Source organism: Phodopus roborovskii, unplaced genomic scaffold (assembly GCF_943737965.1).
Source record: "Phodopus roborovskii unplaced genomic scaffold, PHOROB, whole genome shotgun sequence".
Lineage (NCBI taxonomy): Eukaryota > Metazoa > Chordata > Mammalia > Rodentia > Cricetidae > Phodopus > Phodopus roborovskii.
Window position 1 is genome coordinate 7,048,168 of NW_026126636.1, and position 22,036 is coordinate 7,070,203.

The 22,036-nt window shown below is 44.4% G+C and overlaps 2 protein-coding genes across 8 annotated transcripts in view; both read right to left on the bottom strand.

The window, feature by feature from the left end:
• The window catches only part of LOC127238883 (zinc finger protein 60), a 54,405-nt gene extending 52,759 nt beyond the window's left edge, over positions 1-1,646 (bottom strand). Inside the window, exon 1 of one of the 2 annotated variants that reach the window (XM_051207655.1) lies at positions 1,530-1,566. The gene's annotated coding sequence lies outside the window, so the exon portion shown is untranslated. Of the gene's footprint in view, positions 1-1,529 lie in introns of both variants that reach the window. The other variant, XM_051207654.1, reaches the window with a different exon arrangement.
• Positions 1-16,165, bottom strand: part of LOC127238880 (zinc finger protein 60) — a 41,419-nt gene extending 25,254 nt beyond the window's left edge. For 3 of the 6 annotated variants that reach the window (XM_051207645.1, XM_051207646.1, XM_051207641.1), the window contains exons 1-3: positions 16,113-16,165; positions 15,058-15,184; positions 12,958-13,045 (exon numbers count right to left, since the gene is read on the bottom strand). In XM_051207645.1, coding sequence (XP_051063602.1) covers positions 12,958-13,045; positions 15,058-15,184; positions 16,113-16,145 — 248 coding nt within the window. In that variant the 5' untranslated portion in view covers positions 16,146-16,165. Of the gene's footprint in view, positions 1-10,148; positions 10,871-12,946; positions 13,046-15,057; positions 15,185-16,112 lie in introns of all 6 variants that reach the window. The other 3 variants (XM_051207647.1, XM_051207642.1, XM_051207643.1) reach the window with 2 other exon arrangements.
• Positions 16,166-22,036: the final 5,871 nt, after the last annotated feature.

Below are 22,036 nucleotides of genomic sequence, written 5' to 3' on the forward strand. Positions count from 1 at the left end.
AGGCAGATTAAGTCATGAAAAAGGACATAAAGACTCCAAAATATTATGCTGTACACAATTCAGGAAATTTCATCTCAACATTAAAGAAATTTTCTTCTACATTACTATATTCATTTTCATTTTGCTGTTCTAAGATGGGGGTCTCACTGTGTTCCCCAGCTATTCTAGAACTTGCTATGAGGACTAAGCTGACTATGAACATATAGTAATCTGCCTGTTTTTGTCTCTCAAGTGGGGATATTAAAATGTATACCATAAATCCTACCTTCTTCTTTTCTTGAGTCATTTTCTTAAAAATACAGCCAGTAACCACATTATTTCTAACATTCCCTTGTACTACATAAAATTGAAGAGAAAGAACCAAAAAAAAAAAAAAAAAAAAAAAAAAGACCACAAAAGCAACAACTAAAACAGACCAGGCTGTTATTGTATGGCTGGCACTGCACTAACAGGCTTTACAACTGTCGTTCTAAGGTTCATGACAAGAATACAGAGCCAGAAAGGGACAGAACCAAAACCCAAACAAGATGCCACATCTCCACTTTTTTCTAACCACAGCACTGCACATCTGGCTCTGGCCAATACTACCTATTTCCACACACAGACACTCTGAAAATTACTAGCTCTCAAATTGTGCTATCACTTTCCCACTCAGGAAATGCTCAAAAGTGAACAGAAATTGCCTACAATCTCTATGCTTCCCCTGCTTTGCAAAGAAGGCCTTTAATGATCAAAGATCACTCGATATACGGCACCATCAAAATAGCAATTGATTTAGCAAATCGCAGTTTGAAAGCCCTAATGCTAACCTCTGGAAGTTACTAAGTATAACATCTTGGGGAAAGGGAGTGATTGTGGAGAGATGCTCGGAAATGATAATATGAATATTCAGTGGAAAAGGAGTGGACAATGCAAGCACAATAGTGGAGGGATGGACTTACACATTCTATGCTCACTTACTGACAATTCTATATTCCACAACTAAACCTCATTTCTCAAACACAATGAAGAGCAAACTCACACTTGAATCTTACATGTGTGGCAATAATGTTCGCATTCTTCTCCAGGCCCTCCTTTTGAACAATGGCAGACTCGGGGAGCCTGAGCCAGCATGGGTTCCCAGACTACACAGCCTAGCGAGCACTTCCTTCACTTCCCACGACACTCGCGATGGCTCCAGCTCTGAGAAATGATGGACTCAACAAGTAGCTGCCCTCCTAGGCGGCCCTGGGCGTCCCAAGCTCAAGCCTGGACCCCAGGGACAGCTGCCCTCAGACTGCGTCCCTGACCTCTGGTTCCTGAAGCCTGGTCCTCTGCCCTGTGACCGTGAGAGAGAGCAGGAGCAGAAAGCGACAGCACAGTGACACCGACGATCAGAGCTCGAGACGCGCGTGCACACTCACGCGCGCACACACACAGGCACACACACACGCGCACGCACACACACACCACCGTCCTTGCACACTCACACACTCACACACACACACACACATCACCGTCCACACCCAGCCCGCGGGCTCCCGCCTTACTCAGTGAAGAATTACACCAATTAGCAATTTCTTACTCCCACCAGAGAGCTCTGACCGTCTGCGGGAGCGCCGCCAGGACACCGGAAGTTGATGTTTTAATCCAGCGCGGTGGCTCCTGGGAAATATAGTCCCCGAGTTCAGAACTCCAGGTAGCCTAGAGCTCTGCGGTTCAGCGAGATCCCAGCATGCAACTTGGGCCAGCACTTCCGGGAACTGCGCCCGGTGGTTTGTGGGAGTTCCCACGGGGGCGGGGGCTTAAAGGGGAGGCGCCCTCTTGTGAGCAAAAGGTACTTCCGGGTTCTGCAGCGATTAATTTTCTCTCCTATGAGTGTACTGTCGAGCTTTAGTTTAAAATGCAGAACTGGGATAAGATCAGATCGGGACAGAACTGCTTTGACTACGCTTTGCCTGAGATCCCTGCAGAAGGATCCCACCTCGCTGTGCGATGGGCGGCACTGTGATGAATTTGAAAAGACGGAACTGAAAGAATTGGTTGGTTTTAAACGTGGAGAGGAAGGGCAGGTTACATCAGAGATTTCAGAAGCCAGGTGTGCTGGACCTTTCCAGGGTTCGCTGTCCCTGTTATCTGGGAAAGTGTGACTGAGGGTTACATGGATATGTACCAACAGAACTGTGGCCAAAATGAACGATTTCACGTTAATGTATCCTAAACAAACACAAACATATGCTTCCCTTTTGTAGCAAAAGCCTGCTTTTGTTGTAACATGACACTCCTGAAATTGAAAAATCACTTGTGTTGTTTCATATATTTACACAAAACTTTTTCATTCCGATCAGGATAGGAAAATCAAGATAGTAGATGATCCTAAGTAATAGCACTAATCATATTAAACCTAAAGTTACAGTATAGATCGTCAGGTTAGGTTTGAAAACAAGCAGATCCAACCATATGTCAACTACAGAAGATATGTTCTAAAGATGTGTACTCTAGCAGATGAAAGCGAACATCTTCCCAATCTTTAAAATGGAGGCAGATGGGGGAGGGGGGATAAAACATTGCCAGTGAAAATAACAAGGACAGTTGTTCTTTGCTGCAGCTGAGGGCCATGAAACAACCCACCAAGGTATCAACAGCAATTCATTCACTGGAAAGAAGAAAAAAACAAACTTGGTTGGGGGTGGTAGCACATGACTCTTATTCCCAGCAACACCCAGGCAGAGAGCGGAATGTCTGTGAGCTGGAGACCAGCTAGTTTGAGGCCAGCTAGGACTATATAGTGAAATCCTGTCTAAACATGAAAATAAACCTATAGTATACTCCTAGTAGTACAGCTTCAAAATATAAAGGGCGGATATTTATACCTGCTATACTAATAAGGAATGGCAGCCACATCCATGATCAAATTCAAATGTTTACAATCTCAATAACTGATAGAATAAAACCAGAAATGCCACAGAGCACAGTCGAATTGGTCAGCTTATCTGTGAATACTGTCAGAATCAAAATGGAGACAGTTAAACCGTAATGGAACCAAGGGACCTTGAAAGGAGGGCTTTCATGCACACACAGCTGTGGTAGAAATGGTCCCTATACTCATTTAAAGACCATTGAAGTGTGCAAGTCCCACTATATGACCTTATACACAAAAGATATTTCTGTGAGTACATCTGTTGGTTAAGTTTCTCTTGAACTACACAGACTGATGTCATTTTGTCACTGCTTCTTGTAGCCAAGGATGTTTCACAGCAACTGTCTGACCTTCACACATCACCCCTACAAACCCTTCCCTTTCTTGACCTCCCTGAATTAGTGGATGCTCTATTACACATCTTCCATATTGCAGTCCTCTGATCATCCCTGCATTATTTTAAGACATCTACTCTCTCGGTTTTAATAGAGTCAACACAACCTACTGGGTCTCGTATTTATGCAACACTCTTCCCAATAACAAGAGAATTCTTACATGCAGACATAGCTATATTTTGAGCCATGAAACAAGTCTCAATAAATTTAAAGGAATCAAGGTCATAAGCAACATGTTTGATAGGTGGAATTGAAGTAAAAATCATTCTCTCTCTCTCTCTCTCTCTCCTGAAGACTGGGTTTCTCTGTGTAATCTTGGCTGTCATGGCACTTGCTCTGTAGACCAGGCTGGCCTGAAACTGTCATAGATTTGCCTGCCTCTGCCTCTCAGGTGCTGGGATAAAAGGAATGTACCACAACCCAGCACATTAATTCTCTTTCTCATAGCACAAAATAGCTGCGGGGGGGGGGGGAACAGAAGGAAGAAAATTTTGGTTTTGCTCTGGGTTCTAGGGTTCACCCTATCACAGCAAAAGCAAGACATTGTGATGGGAGCTGAGGGCCACTGTTCATACTTCATCTGCTGAATCAATATCTGTATTAGATCTTCCTTAGGTTTTTACATACATTCGTAAAAAAACACAATTTGAAGGCCAATGACAAGTTTCCAAATACCTTAAAACTCTGAATTGTTTCCTGGATAATATAGCCTGGGCTGTTACCTGTGGTCTCTTAGAACCTGCAGGAGAACTCCGCCCTTATAGATTTTCGAGTCTCCACTGAAAAGTTGGTGTAATTCTAACAGTTCTACCTTTACATGCTACTTGTGATTTCTCCTCCCTTGCAGTTCTTTAATATTCTTTGTTCTGAATGATTTGTATTTTGATTATTATGGGACAAGGGGACTTTCTTTTCAGGTCCAAGCCATGTGGTGTTCAATACGCCTCTTATACTTTTATAGCTAACTCCCTCATTTAGGCTAGGAAAATTTTCTTCTATGATTTTCTTGAAAATATTTTCTGGGCCTTTGATTCTTCTCCTTCATCTATTTCTACTACTCTTTTATTTTTGTTTGTTTTATGTTTTTTGTTTGCTTGTTTGTTTGAGACAGAATTTCCCTGTGTAGCTTTGGAGCCTGTCCTGGAACTGGCTCTTGTTGATCAGGCTGATTTCAAACTCTCAGAGATCGGCTCATCTCAGACTCCCAAGTTCTGGGATTAAAGATGTGCGCCGCCACCCCCCAGCTATTTCTATTATTCTTTTTTTTTTTTTCATAGTATGCCAGAATCCTGGATTTTTGGGTCAGGAACTTTTTAGAGTTAATATTTTCTTTGAGCAGTGTATCTATTACTTCTGCCATATTTCAATGCCTGAGATTCTCCTGCATCTCTTGTATTCTGCTGATGTTTACATCTGCAGTTCCAGTGCCTTTACCTAGATTTCCAATTTCCAGAATTCCCTCACGTTGCCTTTTCTTATGGCTTCTCTTTCTAGTCTCAGATCTTCAACAGCTTTATTTTCCTATTTCCTTCAACTGTTTCTTTAAGGGATCTATTCACTTTTAGAGCCTCCATCATCGTCACGATTTTGGATTTAAGGCCTTTTTGCGCTTCAGCTGTGTTGGACTATCCAGGGCTTGCTGTAGTAGGGTGGTGGTGACATTGCCCAGGTTATTGTGTTTTTATTGCTGGCATAGGCATCTGGGTTTGGCTTTATTATAGCTCTATGTCCCAGTTCTGGGTCTGCATTTGCTGGGTGGGTGCTTTTATTCTTTGGTTCGTTTCTTCTCTGGCCTTCTCTTTACTAATGTTGTTGAGCAAGGGGTCTTGGCCCAAGTTGGGGACATAGATGCAGTGACAAGAAGGGGAGGGTTGTTGGGGATAGTGGGGGTTGCAACGAGAGTGGAGGAACTCTGCAGGTAGGGAAGGCTACCTGGAGTTCTGGCAGCCTAGGCAGCCTCTGATGCAGTAGGGAGTCTCTGCCCAATTTGGAGGCCGACGCACAGAGACACGGAAGGAAGGGAGCACTGGGGGACAGTGCTTGGGGTGGAGCACCAAGAGAATGTGGGAGGTCTGTGGGTGGGTGGCCTATGTGGATTTCTGATGGTCCATGTGTCATCTGGTCCAAGCAGAGAGTCTCCACCTCAGTTGGAGGCCGGGATATGGCAGCAGAGGGGGAAGGCCTTGGGTATAAATTCCTAAGTAGGTTCCCTGAGAGTGGAGGAAATCCATGGGCAGGCAGCCTACCTGGTCTTCTAGGAGGCATGGGCAGGGGTTGTCTGCTAGAGCTGGGGACTGGGACATAGAAATGGGGGCAGGGGACAGAGAATTGGTCTGTTGGGAGCTAGAGAGTGGGGAAGGTCTTCTGGCAGGCATGACCTGTGGTTGGGCAGGTGGAGTCTACTCAAGGAGACTGAGAACGTGGTGAAGATCCATGGGGCAGCTGCCTTACCTAGTCTTCCAGCAAGCACAGCCTGTGGTTGGGCAAGGAGTGCCTGCCCAAAAAAGAGTATCTGGCTCAATTCCTTAAGAATAATATGGGGCTGGAGAGATGGCTCAGCAGTTAAGAACACCCACTGCTCTTCCAGAGGACCCTGGTTCAATTCCCAGCACCCACATGGCAGCTCACGGTTGACACATGTCTGACATAATCACACAGACATACATGAAAGCAGAGCTCCAGTGCACATGAAATAAAAATATTTTAAAAATAATAATATGGTTCTTTAGTATAGATAACATACCACCTTAGGTGCTGTGGTAAGGGATGAAATGACATGTCTACAACTTTTTTTTTTTTTTTTTTTGAGAAAGGGTCTCTAGACAGCCAAAGTTGAACCGATGTCACTATGTAGCTAAAGTTGTCTTCAAATCTTGATCATTCTGCCTCAGCATTCCAAGTACTGAGATTCAGAAATACACTACTACACACATACCTAACTTTTTTTATACAAGGTTTCTCTGTGAACCCATACTGGTGGTCTTGGAACTATCTCTGTTACCAGGCTGGCCTCAAACTTACAGAGATCCACCTGAGTGCTGGTTAGATTAAAAGTGTGTGACGCCACTGCCAGGCTCTAAAAAGTATCCTTGATGGTACAGCCCAATAATACTAATATATACAGAAAAATAGGATTTGACACACACATTGTTGACAATTTTGAATCTAGGTGAGGACACAGAAGTGTGGATCCAACTTTTCCATATGTATATAAATTTTTTTTTAAACATGTTTTTTATAAGAGGCTTCAACTTTGCCTATTTTCATTAATGTTTTATTGGGAGGGCACCAGAGAAGACCACTCAGACAGTTTATAGCCCTCACTCTGTTGTTTAGGACCCAAGTATAGCCTCAAGCATTCAGATCAAGGAGTTATGACAAGCAAAAGCCACATCCTATGATCTTGCTCAGCAGCTGTAGAGGGAGCTTTTGCCCAAGCAGGAGGTTAACAGAATCCAAGATAAGCAGTTAGCTTCAGGGGGAGGTTTGCACATACAGGCAGTTAACAGAAGCCAGGATATGGGGTATCTTGACCTCTGGTTCCTAGACCAGAGTTGGTGAATTTTCCACAAGGTTTTCCATCACTCACAAATGTACAGTTTCTTGTAGTGAGATGTCCACCCTGCCTGCACCTGTTGCACTAACCACGCCCATTCTGGGTGGGGACAGGGGCGGACATGGCCTGGGAGAACTAGGTCTGGGATCGGGAACCCTAGAGATCTCTCTTGCTTCCTGGACGGAGACAGAGAGCATCTGGAAGCATCCTTGAGACTGGAACCTGCTGGCGTTCATTTGTCTCTGTTGTAAGTTTTTTCTCCCTGAATAAACATTTATTCAGCCTATCTGCTTTTCCATGATCCTTATTTTTCCGCAATAGTTTATCTTAACGATGGACAGAGACTATAAACTATAGGATTTTATCTTTTGAATTTTTTCTTTAACCCCTTAAAAAGTATTTATTCACCCATGGCTGTGTTTTTTAACATCTTTTAACATCTTTTAATCTCCATTTAAAGAATGGATTTGCAATGAAAACTCTTTCATTTACTTTTTCATGCATTAGATATACACGGAATGAAGTTATTTAAAATTTATAAATCCATGAGGCTTTTCTAAGCTATCTGCAGTATAATTTGCATTTCATATCAGTTACAGTAATGCCAACAAAAGGGAGAACACTGTAAAAGTTACTTTACAGAATGAGAGCATGAACCAAATGCTCTTCCAAGGATTTCATATAGGTTAAAACCCTGTCCCCACAACTTTGCCATTAACAGAAGCCAGGGGATGTTAAGGAGGACAAGAGAGGTGCCATGGATAAACCAATTCCAGTAACTGCTCCCTCTAAATTGGCTGAGGAGTGTTTGATGTATTGAGTTTATAAAACTAACAAGATGAAAGTAAGTCAAAAATATGATGGCTTCCCTATTATTTGTGGCATTCAAAGACATCTCAACATAACACCTCCTCTGAACAACAGACTGCCCACATTTTAATTCTCTAAGGGTTTCTTGGTATCAAGAGTATATGAATACTGATGTTGATCAAATCCTGGGGCAGAACAAAGTTCTTTACACAATCTTTTCAATCACAATCTTGTCAATGAGTCCTCTGATGTTCAGTAAAATTTCCATACAAAGGCTTGACCACCCTTCTTACATGCATAGAAGTCCTGATGATTACATATTTTCTGCTGTTGTGTAAGCTCACCATTTACAACACAGGTTTTCACACATTTGTTACATTTACAGGGTTTCAGACCAATACGGATTCTCTGATGAGCTTTAAGAGCTGAGCTAATTCTATAAATGTTCCCATATTCCTTGCATTCATAGTGTTTCACAACAGCATGAATACCTTTATGTTGAAGGCCTGAGATCAAACTGAAGGTCTTTCCATTCTTGACAGTGATAGGGTTTCATGCTCACGTGACTTCTCCATTGTGCAGGAAGACTAAACTAAATCTAAACACTTACCCACATTTATTACATTCATAGAGTCTCTCTCCATTGTGAATTCTCTTCTATACAGGTAGCTTAAGATTACTGTTAAAGGCCTTTCTGCATCTTTCTGCATTCTTTGCAATTCTTCCCCGCCCCCCCCCCTTGGTTTTTCGAGACAGGGTTTCTCCGTGGCTTTGGAGGCTGTCCTGAAACTCGCTCTTGTTGACCAGGCTGGTCTTGAACTCACAGAGATCTGCCTGCCTCTGCCTCCTGAGTGCTGGGACTAAGAGGTGTGTGCCACCACTGCCCAGCCCTCATTCCTTGCAATGGCAAAGCTTCATTTCCAACATGAATTTTAGCATGTCAAAGTTTCATTTTTGACTAAAGGGCTTCCACCAAATTTTCAACATTGCTGGTTTCTTCTCACCAGGGTAAGTTCTTTGACGTGCTTTAAGGTGTCTGCCACAAGTAAGGTACTTTCCACATTCTTTACATTTCTAAGGGGTTTTGCCAGTATGAAATTGGTAACAATACCAAAAGGCTTCCCCACATTCCTTGCATTAAACTGTTATACCCAGATTGTGGAGTGCCACAGAAACAAACGAGATCAAATCCCACATATAAAAGCAAAGAGCCTTTATTCAAGCTCAAACTTGGACTCTCTATCTTTCCAGCACAATGGTTGAGAGCAGAGTGCCCAGCCCAGGCAGGGTAGGGTTATTTATCACAGCAGAGGTTGAGGGTGAGGTGACTTTAAGGGTTCAAGACCCCGATTGGCTGGCATTTGTCTAGTGGTGTCTTGGAGAAAGGGATGGGGGTGTTCCCGGCTAAGGGACATCAGGCAATCCTATCTATGATGGTTGGAACATCAGAAATTTCCTTTTGTACTTTCCCCTTAGATGGTCCATTCCTGGGTGGGCTCAATTTGTGGTCATTTCTTGGAGTCATGTGCTGCTTTAGGGTAAACTAAAAACTCAGACCTACTTGAGTCTTGGAATGACAACAGTGTAGTGAAGGCAAGTTGCCCTGGGCCCTACACTCACAAGTATGAACCCATGTAGAGTACGCTGGTACAGAGGTGTGAAAGCTGACCCATACTGCTCACACTAAAATGATTTCTCTCCACTGTGAATGTTCTGGTGCTGAATGAGCTGTACTGAACAGTGAAGGCTTTCCCACATTCTTTACACTGAAAGTGTCTCTCACCAGAATGAATCTTCTGACGTTGCATAAGGTTTGAGCAAGGATTAAAGGTTTCCCCACACTCATTTCATTTGTGTGGTTTCACACAGCATGAATGATCCTGTATGTTCAACAAGGCTAGAGACTTGATTGAATGACTTGCAACATTCCTCGAATTCAAATATTTTTTTCACTTGTATGGAGCAAGCTTTTATGGTAATTAAGCTGGCTGGGAATATGAAAAGCCTTTCCACATTCTTCACATTCATAAGGTCTTTCACCACTATGAAATCTCTGATGTCGTATGAGATACATATTAAGTCTAAAGGCTTTCCCACATTCCTTACACTCAAAGGGTTTCTTCCCAGTGTGGATACTCTGATGCCCAGTTAAATTTGAACGTCGACGAAAGTATTTCCCACATTCCTTGCACTGATATGGTCTCTCATCACTATGGATTTTCTGATGTTCTCTAAGTTGGTCCTTATGTCTGAAAGATGACCCACAATGCTTACACTTGAAAGATTTCTCATCAGTGTGAGTTTTCTGATGCTCAGAAAGGTATGCCTGAAGCCTAAAAGCCTTCCCACATACATTACATTCAAGGGGTTTCTCACCAGTATGAACCCTCTGGTGCTGCAAAAGGAATGAACCACAACTGAATATCTTCCCACACTGCTGACATTCAAAAGATTTCTGTCCAGTACGAATGTTCTGGTGCCGAGTGAGCTGTGCCAGAACAGTGAAGGCTTTCCCACATTCCTTACACTGAAAACGTCTCTTACCAGAATGAATCTTCTGATGTTGGGAGAAATTTGAGCGACGTTTAAAGGCTTTCCCACACTCATTACATTCATATGGCTTCACACCGGCATGGATGATCCTATGTTCAACAAGGTGGGAGACTCGCTTGAAGGACTTCCCACATTCTTCACATTCAAAAGGTCTCTCACCACTGTGAGATTTCTGATGTTTTATAAGCAGATAGGGGAGTCTGAAGGCTTTTCCACATTCCTCACATTCAAAAGGTCTCTCATCACTGTGAGACTTCTGATGTCTTCTAAGGTGTTGGTGGAGTCTGAAGGCTTTCCCACACTCCTTACATTTATAGTGTTTCTCTCCAGTATGAATACTCTGATGCTTAGTAAGAGCTGAACTACAACCAAAGTACTTCCCACACTCTTTACACCCATATGCTTTTTCTATACGGCGAGTCCAACTCTGGCAGGTGTAAGTAGGCAGTTTTTCCTTGTTAGTAAACTTTTGGTCACCATCTCCATCTTGATAGCCCTGTGGTCTCTTGAGTGTACTAGAGTTGGGACCATTACTAAAACTGGAGCCCTGGACGTCAGAAGTTTTCCTTATATACTTTATGTTCTCATTGAGTGAATTTACATTATAAATAGGATTGCCTGGAGATATTTTTTGAGCTTCATAATCAGACTCCAAATCTGAAGGAAAAGGAGAAAGCAAGACTATTTTATTTTGTGTACACAGACACATACACACACACACACACACACACACACACACACACAGTCCATTAAATGAATGTCCAGATTCTAAAGTATTTTCTGAGAAGCTGAACAGGAGCATGGACAGCAACAACAATGAAAGTTTATGGAAGACAATACTCTACAGTAGAACAGGTTGGAAATGGGAAGGCATTTTTGCTTAAAGAGATTAACACAAACTGTGCTGAAAAAAAATCTTATGTGCTTTTTTACATATTACTTGAAACATATCCTATGGTGAAAGCGTTTTCAACCAAATCATGAGAAAAAAAATCTATACCACACAGATACATAATTTATCCCTCATTCAAAAAAGAAAAAAAAAAGGCCTGGTGTGCACACCTTAATTCCAGCACTCAGGAGGCAGAGGCAGGAAGATCTCAATGTTAAGATGGAAGCTTCACCTCAGCTGCCAGTCCCCAGTTTCTCTCAGAATCAGAAAACCCACCAAAAGGAGGCTCTATCCCGATAGACGCTCCAGACCATACCTACAGGATAGTTAAGCTGCCTCCAAGAGACCAGCCACATGGTTTTTTGATCTCTTACCCCGTCTCCTCTCTGGGGGCCAAAAAATCATTCAGGAGCATTTTACTCATTAAACCTGGACCTTTCACTCTTAATTTGGTTTGGTCCAGTTTGGTTTGGATTACTGCATCAGCGGAGAGTCTTCATATTGGGGTACAGAAACCTTTCATCTAAGTTTGAGGACAGCCTGGTCTCCAGAGTGAGTTCCAGAACAGCCAGAGTTGCACTGAGAAATCCTGTCTCTAAAACCAAAAGAGCAAAAGAAAAACAAAAGAAAAGAAAACTGGCCTGGATGTGAAATTCTGAAAAACAAAAGGTGGGGGGGGGGGGACACAAAATCTTTGGTAGTGGTGGTACAAAAATGTAATCCCAGAAACAAGGAGTCAGAGGTAACAACTTCACGACTTCTAGGAAAGACGGGACTAGCCAGTGAGACCCTGTATTCAAAAAAAAAATAAAAATAAAAATAAAAAATCGAGAGCCAGCTAGAAATGAAAACAGAAAAAACAAGGGGAGGGGAGAGGATGCATTAGAATTTTAAAGAAAACTAAGGATCGCTGGCCAGGGAAATAGGTATGACAGCTGCAGAATTACCTACTCCAAATCCTCCAAATCCAGGCGCCAATCTCAAGTCTAGAACTGCAACAGACCACCTGCTGCAGCCTGCCCTTCATCCCCGCCCCCTCTCCAGCTGGTCACTTTCTACTTCAAATGACTTAAGAAAACTCTCACAGGTACAGCCAGCTGCTTGGGTTTTACTTTAGTTTCAGATGTAGTCTCATTGACAACCAAGAAGAGATCACAGCCCGTGTCAAGCTCGGTAGAAGGAGGTAGAAGGATGTCCCATTGGCTTGTCCATCTACTCTTTTTGAGTCACGGTCTCTCTTTTGCCTGGAGCTTGACAGGTAAACTAGGCTGAGCTGGGTGTTAGCAACACAAGAGATTGCTCCTTCCACCTCCCCAGTGCTGCAGTGAGAAGTGTAGGCTACGCCATCACACCTTGGTTACAGTGACTCTGAGACACAGAATAAAATACTCGCTACGTCTCACTGTGTTACTGCGTTCCTGGTGCATTCCTGGTGTTCAAAGTGTTTGATCATTGGATCAGCTTTAAGAGCACTGACTGCTCTTCTAGAGGACCTGGGCTCCAGTACCAGCAGCTACCAGGGGATCTGACACTCTTATGGCCTCCTTGGGTACCTGCACACATGTGCACACACACAATGATAAAATACATTTAACATGACAGAAAGAGGGTGACTGCTCCAGTGAGAGAGAGGACGATGGGAACAACTTAGTGACCCATGAACTAGAAGCCCCTGTGACAGCTTCTGCTATGACCTTGACTTCTGCCCAGGTCTCAGCCATGTTCTTCCACAGGCCTTGGCGCTCTGAAGGAAGTGTGTCAACCCAGTGTCAGGCATGACGTGACTCTCCAACCACATGCTGTGTCTGGCAATGCTGGAGCCCTGCCTTCCTCTTACTCACCTGAGCCGGACCTGTCTGTTTCTTCCTTCACAACCATCCAGGGCTCTCTCTCCTGCTCTAACAAGGCGATCAGTTTGGGTTTGGATATGGAACTTCCCACTTAAAACAAAGAGCAAAAAAGGACACATGTATAGACTTTTCTTTGTAACACTTGACCACTTTAATTATCACAGAATTTTCTAGAAATTGATAAGTAGACCAGACTGGCCTTGAACTTACTTTATCTGCCTGCCTCTTCCACCCAACTGCTGGGATTAATGGTGTGTGCCACTCAGAACTGCTGGTGCAGATTTTTAAAATACAGATGTATTTTTTATAAAGGTCTAAACCGCTTGGCATGAAGGATCCTGCCCAGCAAGTAGAGGAATGACCCAGGGCTGTCTGTGATGCACAGCAAGACCCTTACCTCAGAACAAAGGGGGGATTGCTAATCTCACTTAAATGCAGATGGGGGCTTGTCACATTAGAGGAAAGTGTCCATACTGGGTGAGCACATGAACACACAGGCTACACTGTCTAGTGTAAACCCCATCTCTGCAGCTCACTAATAATGTCATTCACGTAGGCAAGTCCCTCGAGATTCCATGCTCACTTTTTAATCTAAAAACTGGAAATGGTGGCACACACATAACCATAACACCTGAGGGGTGCAAACAGGCAGATGAGAAATGCAAGGCTGGCATTAGTTTCATGGCAAGTTCACCGCAAGCCTGAGCTCCATGAGACCTGGCTACACACACACTCACACACACACTCACACACACACACACACACACACACTCACACACACACACTCACACACACACTCACACACACACACACACACTCACACACACACTCACACACACACTCACACACACACTCACACACACAAATTTAATAATAACAACACTAATTTAGATTGAGTTGATAATATCTATTAGATAGCGTTCGTACTAAAATGAAACAACATACTTCATTCAAATACTTGGAATAAATACTGTGTGACCTATACAAACACAAAATGATTGTTTTTTAATTTCCAGTTTTCTATGTAGCAATGTTGGGGATGGGACTAGGGTTTGAACATGCCAGGCTAGTGCTCTACTGTTCAGTTACATCCCTTGGCTTCGTTCCCACTTATGCCTTATTCTTGCAGATTTGCTCAATGAAAAGGACAAAGTTACAGTCTGAAACTTCCCTGCAAAGCAGGTAAAGGAAGTGTGCATTGAGGGAAATAGAATGTGTCCGGTTCTGTTTTGAATCGATCCTATTGATTCAGTACTAAGTGAAAAATAAGGCTCTTTCATTTAGTTGTGTAGGCATGCATGCAGAGTGTATGTATGTTTCTAGGAGGGAGTATGCACGAGTGTGTGTAGGCATGTGTGCATGTGTGTGTGTGTGTGTGTGTGTGTGCAGGCCAGAGATCAGTGTGAAATGACCTTTTCAATGCTTCCCACTTTGGTTTTTGAGACAGGGACTCTCTCTGAACCCAGAGCTCACTGAGAGGATCTCCAAGGTGTAGACAATAGGCAGGCGCTTCATAAAGTTCCTGTTTTCAAACAAGAAAACCCCACATTCTGCCTTTGGGAAGAAGGAAGATCTCAGCTAACTCTTAAAAATTCTATGGGTTTTAATTTATTTTATTTTATGCCCATGTGTCTGTCTACACGTACGACTAAGTACCACAGGCATGCCTGATTCCTATGGAGGAGTGCATCAGGTCTGTCACAACTGGAGTTACAGATGGCTGTGAGCTAACTTATTAGTCCAGTGCCTCTGCAAGGGCAGCCAGTTCTCTTAAACAACAGTCTCTGTAGACCTTAATTCTATCTACTGATTTGTTTCTTTGTTTATTATATCACTTAGCTTGTTTATTTATTTTGTTTTGTTTTAAACAGGCCTTCACCCTGCAGAGTAGGCTACCTTGGAACTCACAATGTACCTCAAGGTGACTGTGAACTGACAATCATCCTCCTGCCTCAGCCTTCTGAGTGAAGGAATGACAGGCATGGGCCACCAAGCCCAGCGTCAGCTACCACGGGAGAGATGGCCCTGTCTTTCCATTCAGAGTCAGGAAAGACAACAGTGTGGGGGACACATCCCCCACTCATGGGGACAGATGGCCTTACCCACTGTGACGAGGTTGCTGTAGGTCTCCAGCATCATGTCCCTGTATAAGACCCTCTGAGTAGCATCCAGGCAGGCCCACTCCTCCTGAGAGAAGTCGACAGCCACATCCCTAAATGTCACTGAGCCCTGAAACCACAAACACAGTGGAGTGAAATTGGGGAAGAGTTCAAGATGGAGACACAGAAGGGAAAGGACTCAAGAGCGGGAAAGGAGCCATGGAAATGCTCAAGGCGCCTGACTGCATGAGCTCCCCAGTAAAGGATGATGGTCCCCACCCTACACATCCAATAACTGTGCATTTCCATTCCATTCACATCCTTCAAGTTATCACCTCAAGAGAACTGTCACCAGCATTCAGTGTAAAATACCTAAGAAGCAGTGTGAGTGTTTGAGTTTATTATAGCATCAGATGATGTCATAAAGACTTGTCACAAGAATAATTTTTGTAAACTATGTAAGAGTCATTATTATTGGCACATTAGGTTCAACCTTTTTTGCCCTCTTCAAAAACAACAAACAAACAAAAAACTAGATGGCATGTGTCTCGGGTCTTCCTGAACTCTGAAGATTGCCGTCCCTTCCAGTCACAACCTGGAAGACCTGTCCCCCTCATCACGGAACTCTCTCTCAAGGACTCTCAAGCTGGTCATCTCCTCACACACATGCACCCAGGCCATTCACTCTCAAACCCCGAGTCATCAGCCTGAAAACAAAGACAGCAATCGGGATCCCATGCAGTCAAAGGACACCATCACCTCAACGTTCTGAAACCCCAAACACCCTGCTTCCCTGGGGGACCGTGGCATCCATGGCAAGGACAGTCCTCCCTGACCACAGACCAAGCAGAGAGCAGATGTGCAGGAATGCATTCAGAGAAAACTCCAGAAGCAGCAGGAAAGAGACACACACAGGAAGTGCTCTGACCTTCCAGCCCTCACTGTGATGGACGGGGCAGCCTGGGCTGGGGATTTCCGGTCCTGGGGAAGCTTCACGAGAGACAGCAAAGACTCACCCAACCTGAAAGTCACCCACGGAAAGAGAGGACACAACTTACACACACCGTGTCTTGAGGACCAGAGCTGGCCATTCTCCTTCAGGATCCTCCCCTGGGGACGAAAGAGAGCCTTTTCATTGGATTGTCACTGATGTCCCCAGACTGACTCAGGTCAGCATGGTCACTGACTACTGTTATTTCTCAAGCATCCACACTCACACGCTCCTCTCCCACTGCTCACAGCCTCCACACACAATTAGAAGCAGACAGGGCTCCACACAAAGCCCTTCCTGTCCTGACCCCAGACAAGCCACTGGCAAGGGCTCACAGTGGACGTGCAGAGCATAAGCACATCTGCCTTGAAGTTCCTCCAGAAGATGCCAGCAGAAGGGATCCCATCTTCCATCTGAGATGCAGCTTGGCCTAGACTGTACACTGGAATCCCACCCTCAGGGATGACAGGGGTCACAGCAACTGAACTGTAACTCCTGTGAACCCTCAGGGCTGAGCGAGACACAGCAGGACTGGAGAGTCAGGAGGGTCTGCAGCTGCAGTCCTCAGGCAGTGGTCAGCATCCTGTACCCACGTTTAGTAAATGGAATCATACACTGTGGAACACTTTCCTGACTACCCTCACTCATCTATGGGTATTGCTCAAGTTGTATCAATTAACAATGAATCTTGATGAGGAAAATTAGCTGCAAACCTGGTGTTGCCATAGGTGAGTATGACTTGGTTCACTCTTTCATTCTATGCACTATTTTCACAAAACATTCTGAACTTTTCTCAGGTGTCCTAAGACTTTTGTTTCTAGAACTGGCTTTCTCAACCTCAGTACGTTGACATAATTATCCTGTGTTGTGGTGTGCGAGACTATCTACAACATTCAGCAGCATCCAACATGCACTAAAGCTCTAGTAGCAAACACACACTCAGCTCCCTGAGACACCGTCCTGGGGAGCAGCCATCACCAAATAAGGAACCCAACAGTTCTAAGCAAAGCCTTGGTTCTATACACTTTGAAACTGCTTGTTTGCTTTGGAGGCAGAGTTTACTTATACCAGAATTCCCTGAACTCCTAACCCTGCTTCTTCCATTTCCCAGGCTAGATCACAGGCATGCACCACCATGCCCATCTGATAATCTCACTCAAAATCAAAGAGATTCTGGTCTATGTCGGTTCCAGGCTAGCTTTTCCAATCAGTGGTGCTGGCCAGTTTTAATTTGCAGTAGATAGAAAGACATTAGACCTTCAGTCACACAACATGCAAAAGTCAACTCAAAACAGATTAAAATTTAAGGACTGAAAATGATACTAATATAAATATATATGTATATGTATATACATATATATTTATATATTTATAGGAAAGCCTCCATGGCACTGGACATTTGAGGTATTCCTCTAAACACACAAGCAACAAAAGCTAAATGGACAAATGGGATATATTTCAAACTAAAAGCCTTCACACATCAGAGGAAATAATTTACAGAGAAGAGGGATAACCCAGAGGATGGGAGAGAACATTTGCAAATTGCACAACTGACAAGGAGTTAATATCTCAACTCCTGCACAGCAAAGGAATGCAGAAAATTCCGTGACAAGGACACATGCTAATTAAGAAACAGGCAAAAGCACAAATAGACATTTCTCCACATGGAACATCAGTACGGCCAATGATAGGAAGATGAAAACTAAGTATAGTGAGATACAGATTACAGTCACAAAGACAGGCCTCCTCATGCCTGTTAGGAGAGCCGATTATCAGATGGCTGGAGCGATAACCCAGGGGCCAGAGTACATGTTACACTTGGAGAGGATGGGCTCTGATTTCCCAGCCCCCACATGGCACACACACAGACATGCAGCCAAAAACAGTTATAACTGTAACACATATGTACATATCTATTTCCTTATATATAATATTATATAAGTAACTAATAAATATTCAAGAGGTGTCCGTTTTCAGAAAGGAAAAACAACATGGAGAAAGCACATTACTGGAGGGAATATACATTACAACTAGAATTGGTACATGATGCAGCAATCCCACTACTGAGCAGAGACACAAAAAGGAAATAAAATCGGTATCTCTGGTGACATTTACACTCCCACATTTAGCCCAGCATAGTTTACATAGCTGTGATATGTAACCCTACAAAGAGATGGATGGACAAAGCAAATCTAGATTGAGTTCACGAACACAGTGCAACGATATCCAACCATTTCCCAAAATATGGTGAACATGGAGAATAACAAGGGAACTAAGCCAAAGTCAAAAAAGACAAATGCTGGAGCTGGAGAGATGACTCAGAGGCTGAGAGCTGGGATGGCTTTTCCACGGGTCGGGAGTTCAGTTCCCCGACAGCTCACAAATGCCAGTAACTGCAGCTCCAACAGATCCTCTACATCTGCTCTCTGAGGGCATCAGTTTCACATACACATAACTACACACACAGGATTTAGGATTCAATGATAATTACCTGTCAGGGTGTTCTGTGTTGTGTGGGTTGGTCAAAAAAGAGGTCAATCCAAGATGAAATTTTAAGGCCTGTGTGGCGGAAGGAAGGCCAGCCTCTGATGAACTGAACCCCCTAAATATGTACAAGTGCACATTTATTTATTGCTACATAGAGTTGCTGAATCTGAAAGCGTCAGCTCATAGGAAGAAATAAAATGGTGGGTGATGGGGGTGTGAGTGGCTGAGGCTGGATGGGCAGCATCCTGGTTGAGGGTGGGAGATGTAGACACATAATGGAGTTGGGAAGATGCTGACCCAGGGCTACAAAATGCCAGCTACGCAACACAAGTTCCAGATACATCATGCAACTCAGTGACGATGACTAATGGTTTTAAAAAAATACTGGGGGAGTAGAAATTATGTGTGCTCACTACAAAAAAAAAAAAAAAATGACAGGTACTTTGATCGTCCCAAAGTACATAAAGACTCTAAATTATCATGCTAGACACAATACGAAAACATTTCATCTAGAACTTTTAAAGAATCTGTTGTTCATTAGCACGGTTTAGTTTCCTTGTCTTTTGAGGCAGGGTCTCACTCTAGCCAGCCTGGAACTTGCTATGTGGGCTAAACTGACCATGCACATACAGAAATCCTGCTGCTTCCGCCTCGCAGTGGTGAGGATAGAGTGTACACCGTGAAGCCTAGCTTTTTGTTGTTGTTCTTAAGCAACTTTCTTTAAAATACAGCCCCTAATCACATTATTTCTAACACTCCCACTCACCCTTGTACTACAAAAAACCTGAATGAACAACAAAGAACCACACTAAACAACAACTAAAACACACCAGGCTGTTATCATACGGCTGGCACCGCACTAACAGGCTTTACAACTGTCATTCGGAGGTTCATGACAAGGCAACAGAGCCAGAAGGGAACAGAACCAAGTCTCCAAACCACACACCACCAGGCCACGTCCCCAACACATTCCACCACAGCATCGCACATCTGGAGCTGGCCAGTATTGCCCGTTTTCACACAGGCACCCTGAAAATTACTAGCTCTCAAAGATACCAAATTTTGTACTATCACTTTCTATTCCGGAAATGCTTGGAAGTGAACAGAAATCGTCTACCACCTCCATACTTCCCCTGTTTTGAAAGGAAGAGGCCTGTAAAGATCAAAGGCTACAGGATGCGTGATGCCAACGATTGTAATCGATTTAGCACATCAGAGTTTGAAAGCCCTAATGCAAACCTCCAGAGATCCCTACCTATAACATCTTGGGGAAAGGGAGTGATTGTGGAGAGATGTCAAGGATCTCAGAAATGATTACATGAATATTAAGTGGAAAAGGAGTGGACAATGTAAGCACAATAGTGGAGGGATGGACTTACACATTCTATGCTCACTTACTGACAATTCTATATTCCACAACTAAACCTCATTTCTCAAACACAATGAAGAGCAAACTCACTCTTGAATCTTACATGTGTAGCAATAATGTTCGCATTCTTCACCAGGCCCTCCTTTTGAACAATGGCAGACTTGGGGAGCATGAGCCAGCATGGGCTCCCAGACTACACAGCCTAGCGAGCACTTCCTTCACTTCCCACGACACTCGCGATGGCTCCAGCTCTGAGAAATGATGGACTCAACAAGTAGCTGCCCTCCTAGGCGGCCCTGGGCGGCCCAAGCTCAAGCCTGGACCCCAGGGACAGCTGCCCTCAGACTGCGTCCCTGACCTCTGGTTCCTGAAGCCTGGTCCTCTGCCCTGTGACCGTGAGAGAGAGCAGGAGCAGAAAGCGACAGCACAGTGACACCGACGATCAGAGCTCGAGACGCGCGTGCAACTCACACGCACACACACACACACACACGCACACACTCATGTACACATGCGCTCGCGCCCGCACACTCAGGCACACACACACACACCACACTCAAGCACGCACAGACACAACCACCGTCCACACCCACACTCAGTCCTCTAGCTCCAGCCTCAGTGGAGAATTACGACAAACACAGATTTCTTCTGCCAACTAGAAAGCTGACCTTCTGCCTTAGCGGCCCCAGGCTGCCAGAATTGGATGGCTGGCTTCTGGCGCAGTGGCCCCTGGGAAGTACAGTCCTGGTTTCTAAGATTCTAGGGAGCCTGCGGCTTGCAATTCAGAGAAATCCCAGCATGCAGCTTGCGCCAGTGCATCCCAGAACTGCACCCAGTGGTTTGTGGGAGTTCCCAAAGGGGTGGGCCCTTAAAGGGGAGGCTTCCAATGAAAGAAATAGTTTGGCCCTGAAACCAGAGCCAACTCTGTCCCTGACTAATTAAAATAACCAATCCCTAAGCAGAAAATCTTCTCCCTGGGAAAACTCCACCCCTGAGATGCACCATATAAGCTCTTGCCTGTTGAGCTCTGGGCTGTGCTTTCCCACCCTGGCAGAGGCACCCACTCTCCTGGACTCCTCCTTCCCAAATAAATCTATGAAACGAGTCAGGGGTGAAGATCTTCATTCACCCGTGCAGAATAGAAGAATCTTGCTGAGATCTCATTAGGGACCTGAGCAGAAAAACCTTGCAGAGACATTCCCTGAGGGGGGACTGAGCAAGGCTGAGCAGAAATAAGGTAACGATTCTCAGAGCCAGAGGAGATTGTTGCACTCTTCTGCAAGGGCTTCCCTTTAGCAGACTGAAGCTGAAGAGGTGACGTCTTCCCGGCCGAATGGAAGCCAATGGGGACTGGGAAGGGGGAGGGAGCAAAGCTCGGGTATATCTGCTCTCACTAGGAAAGGAGAGGTTTGCTATGTCCTGAGGGGAGACCATCCCCCACCTCACCCCAGCTTCAGGAAAGGCCCAGCTTTGGGGTCACAGAAATGAACTTGCTAAGGTATAAATAGGAAAACAATAAAAGTAGCTCTGGGCAGAGGGAAAGTGGTTCTGCCTTTAGAGGATGGATCTCCCTGCAGCCTAGAAAGGCTGGTATCATTCTTAAGGTGCCTCGGAGTTTTCTTTCCATGGACCCATGTGAACCCAACACCAGTGCTGCAACATTTATCCTTTGTGGTCCAGGGTCCATATTAAAATGCTGTGTCCCCTCTTCCCCATTGTATAGCTATATGAGTGGCAGAACTGTACTATGGTGCATAAAGGTGTGTCTCAGTTTGGAAAGCAGCCAGAGAGGCACAATTAGTCCTGCCATTAGTATGTGCCCACCATTAGTGTCAGGGGCTCAATAACATTGCTGTTGTCCAGATGAGTTAACCCACAGGCAGGTCAGTAGGCAACAGAACAAGGGAAGCACCTAGGTTAAAGGTTTTAGACAAGTTCCAGTCCTTGTAATTCATCTGCAGGGAATTGTGGAGTTGGCCTGGCTTACCTGCCTTCAGAGGCATGGTCACAGTTTTTCCAGGTTGGAGTCCGTGGCTCCTGGGGCACTCTGTGCCTTTCAGTTCCTGAGAGAATGGTGTACTTGCTCAGGCAGTGACACATTCAGGCTGCTTTACATTTCTCTGGATGTTCCCTTG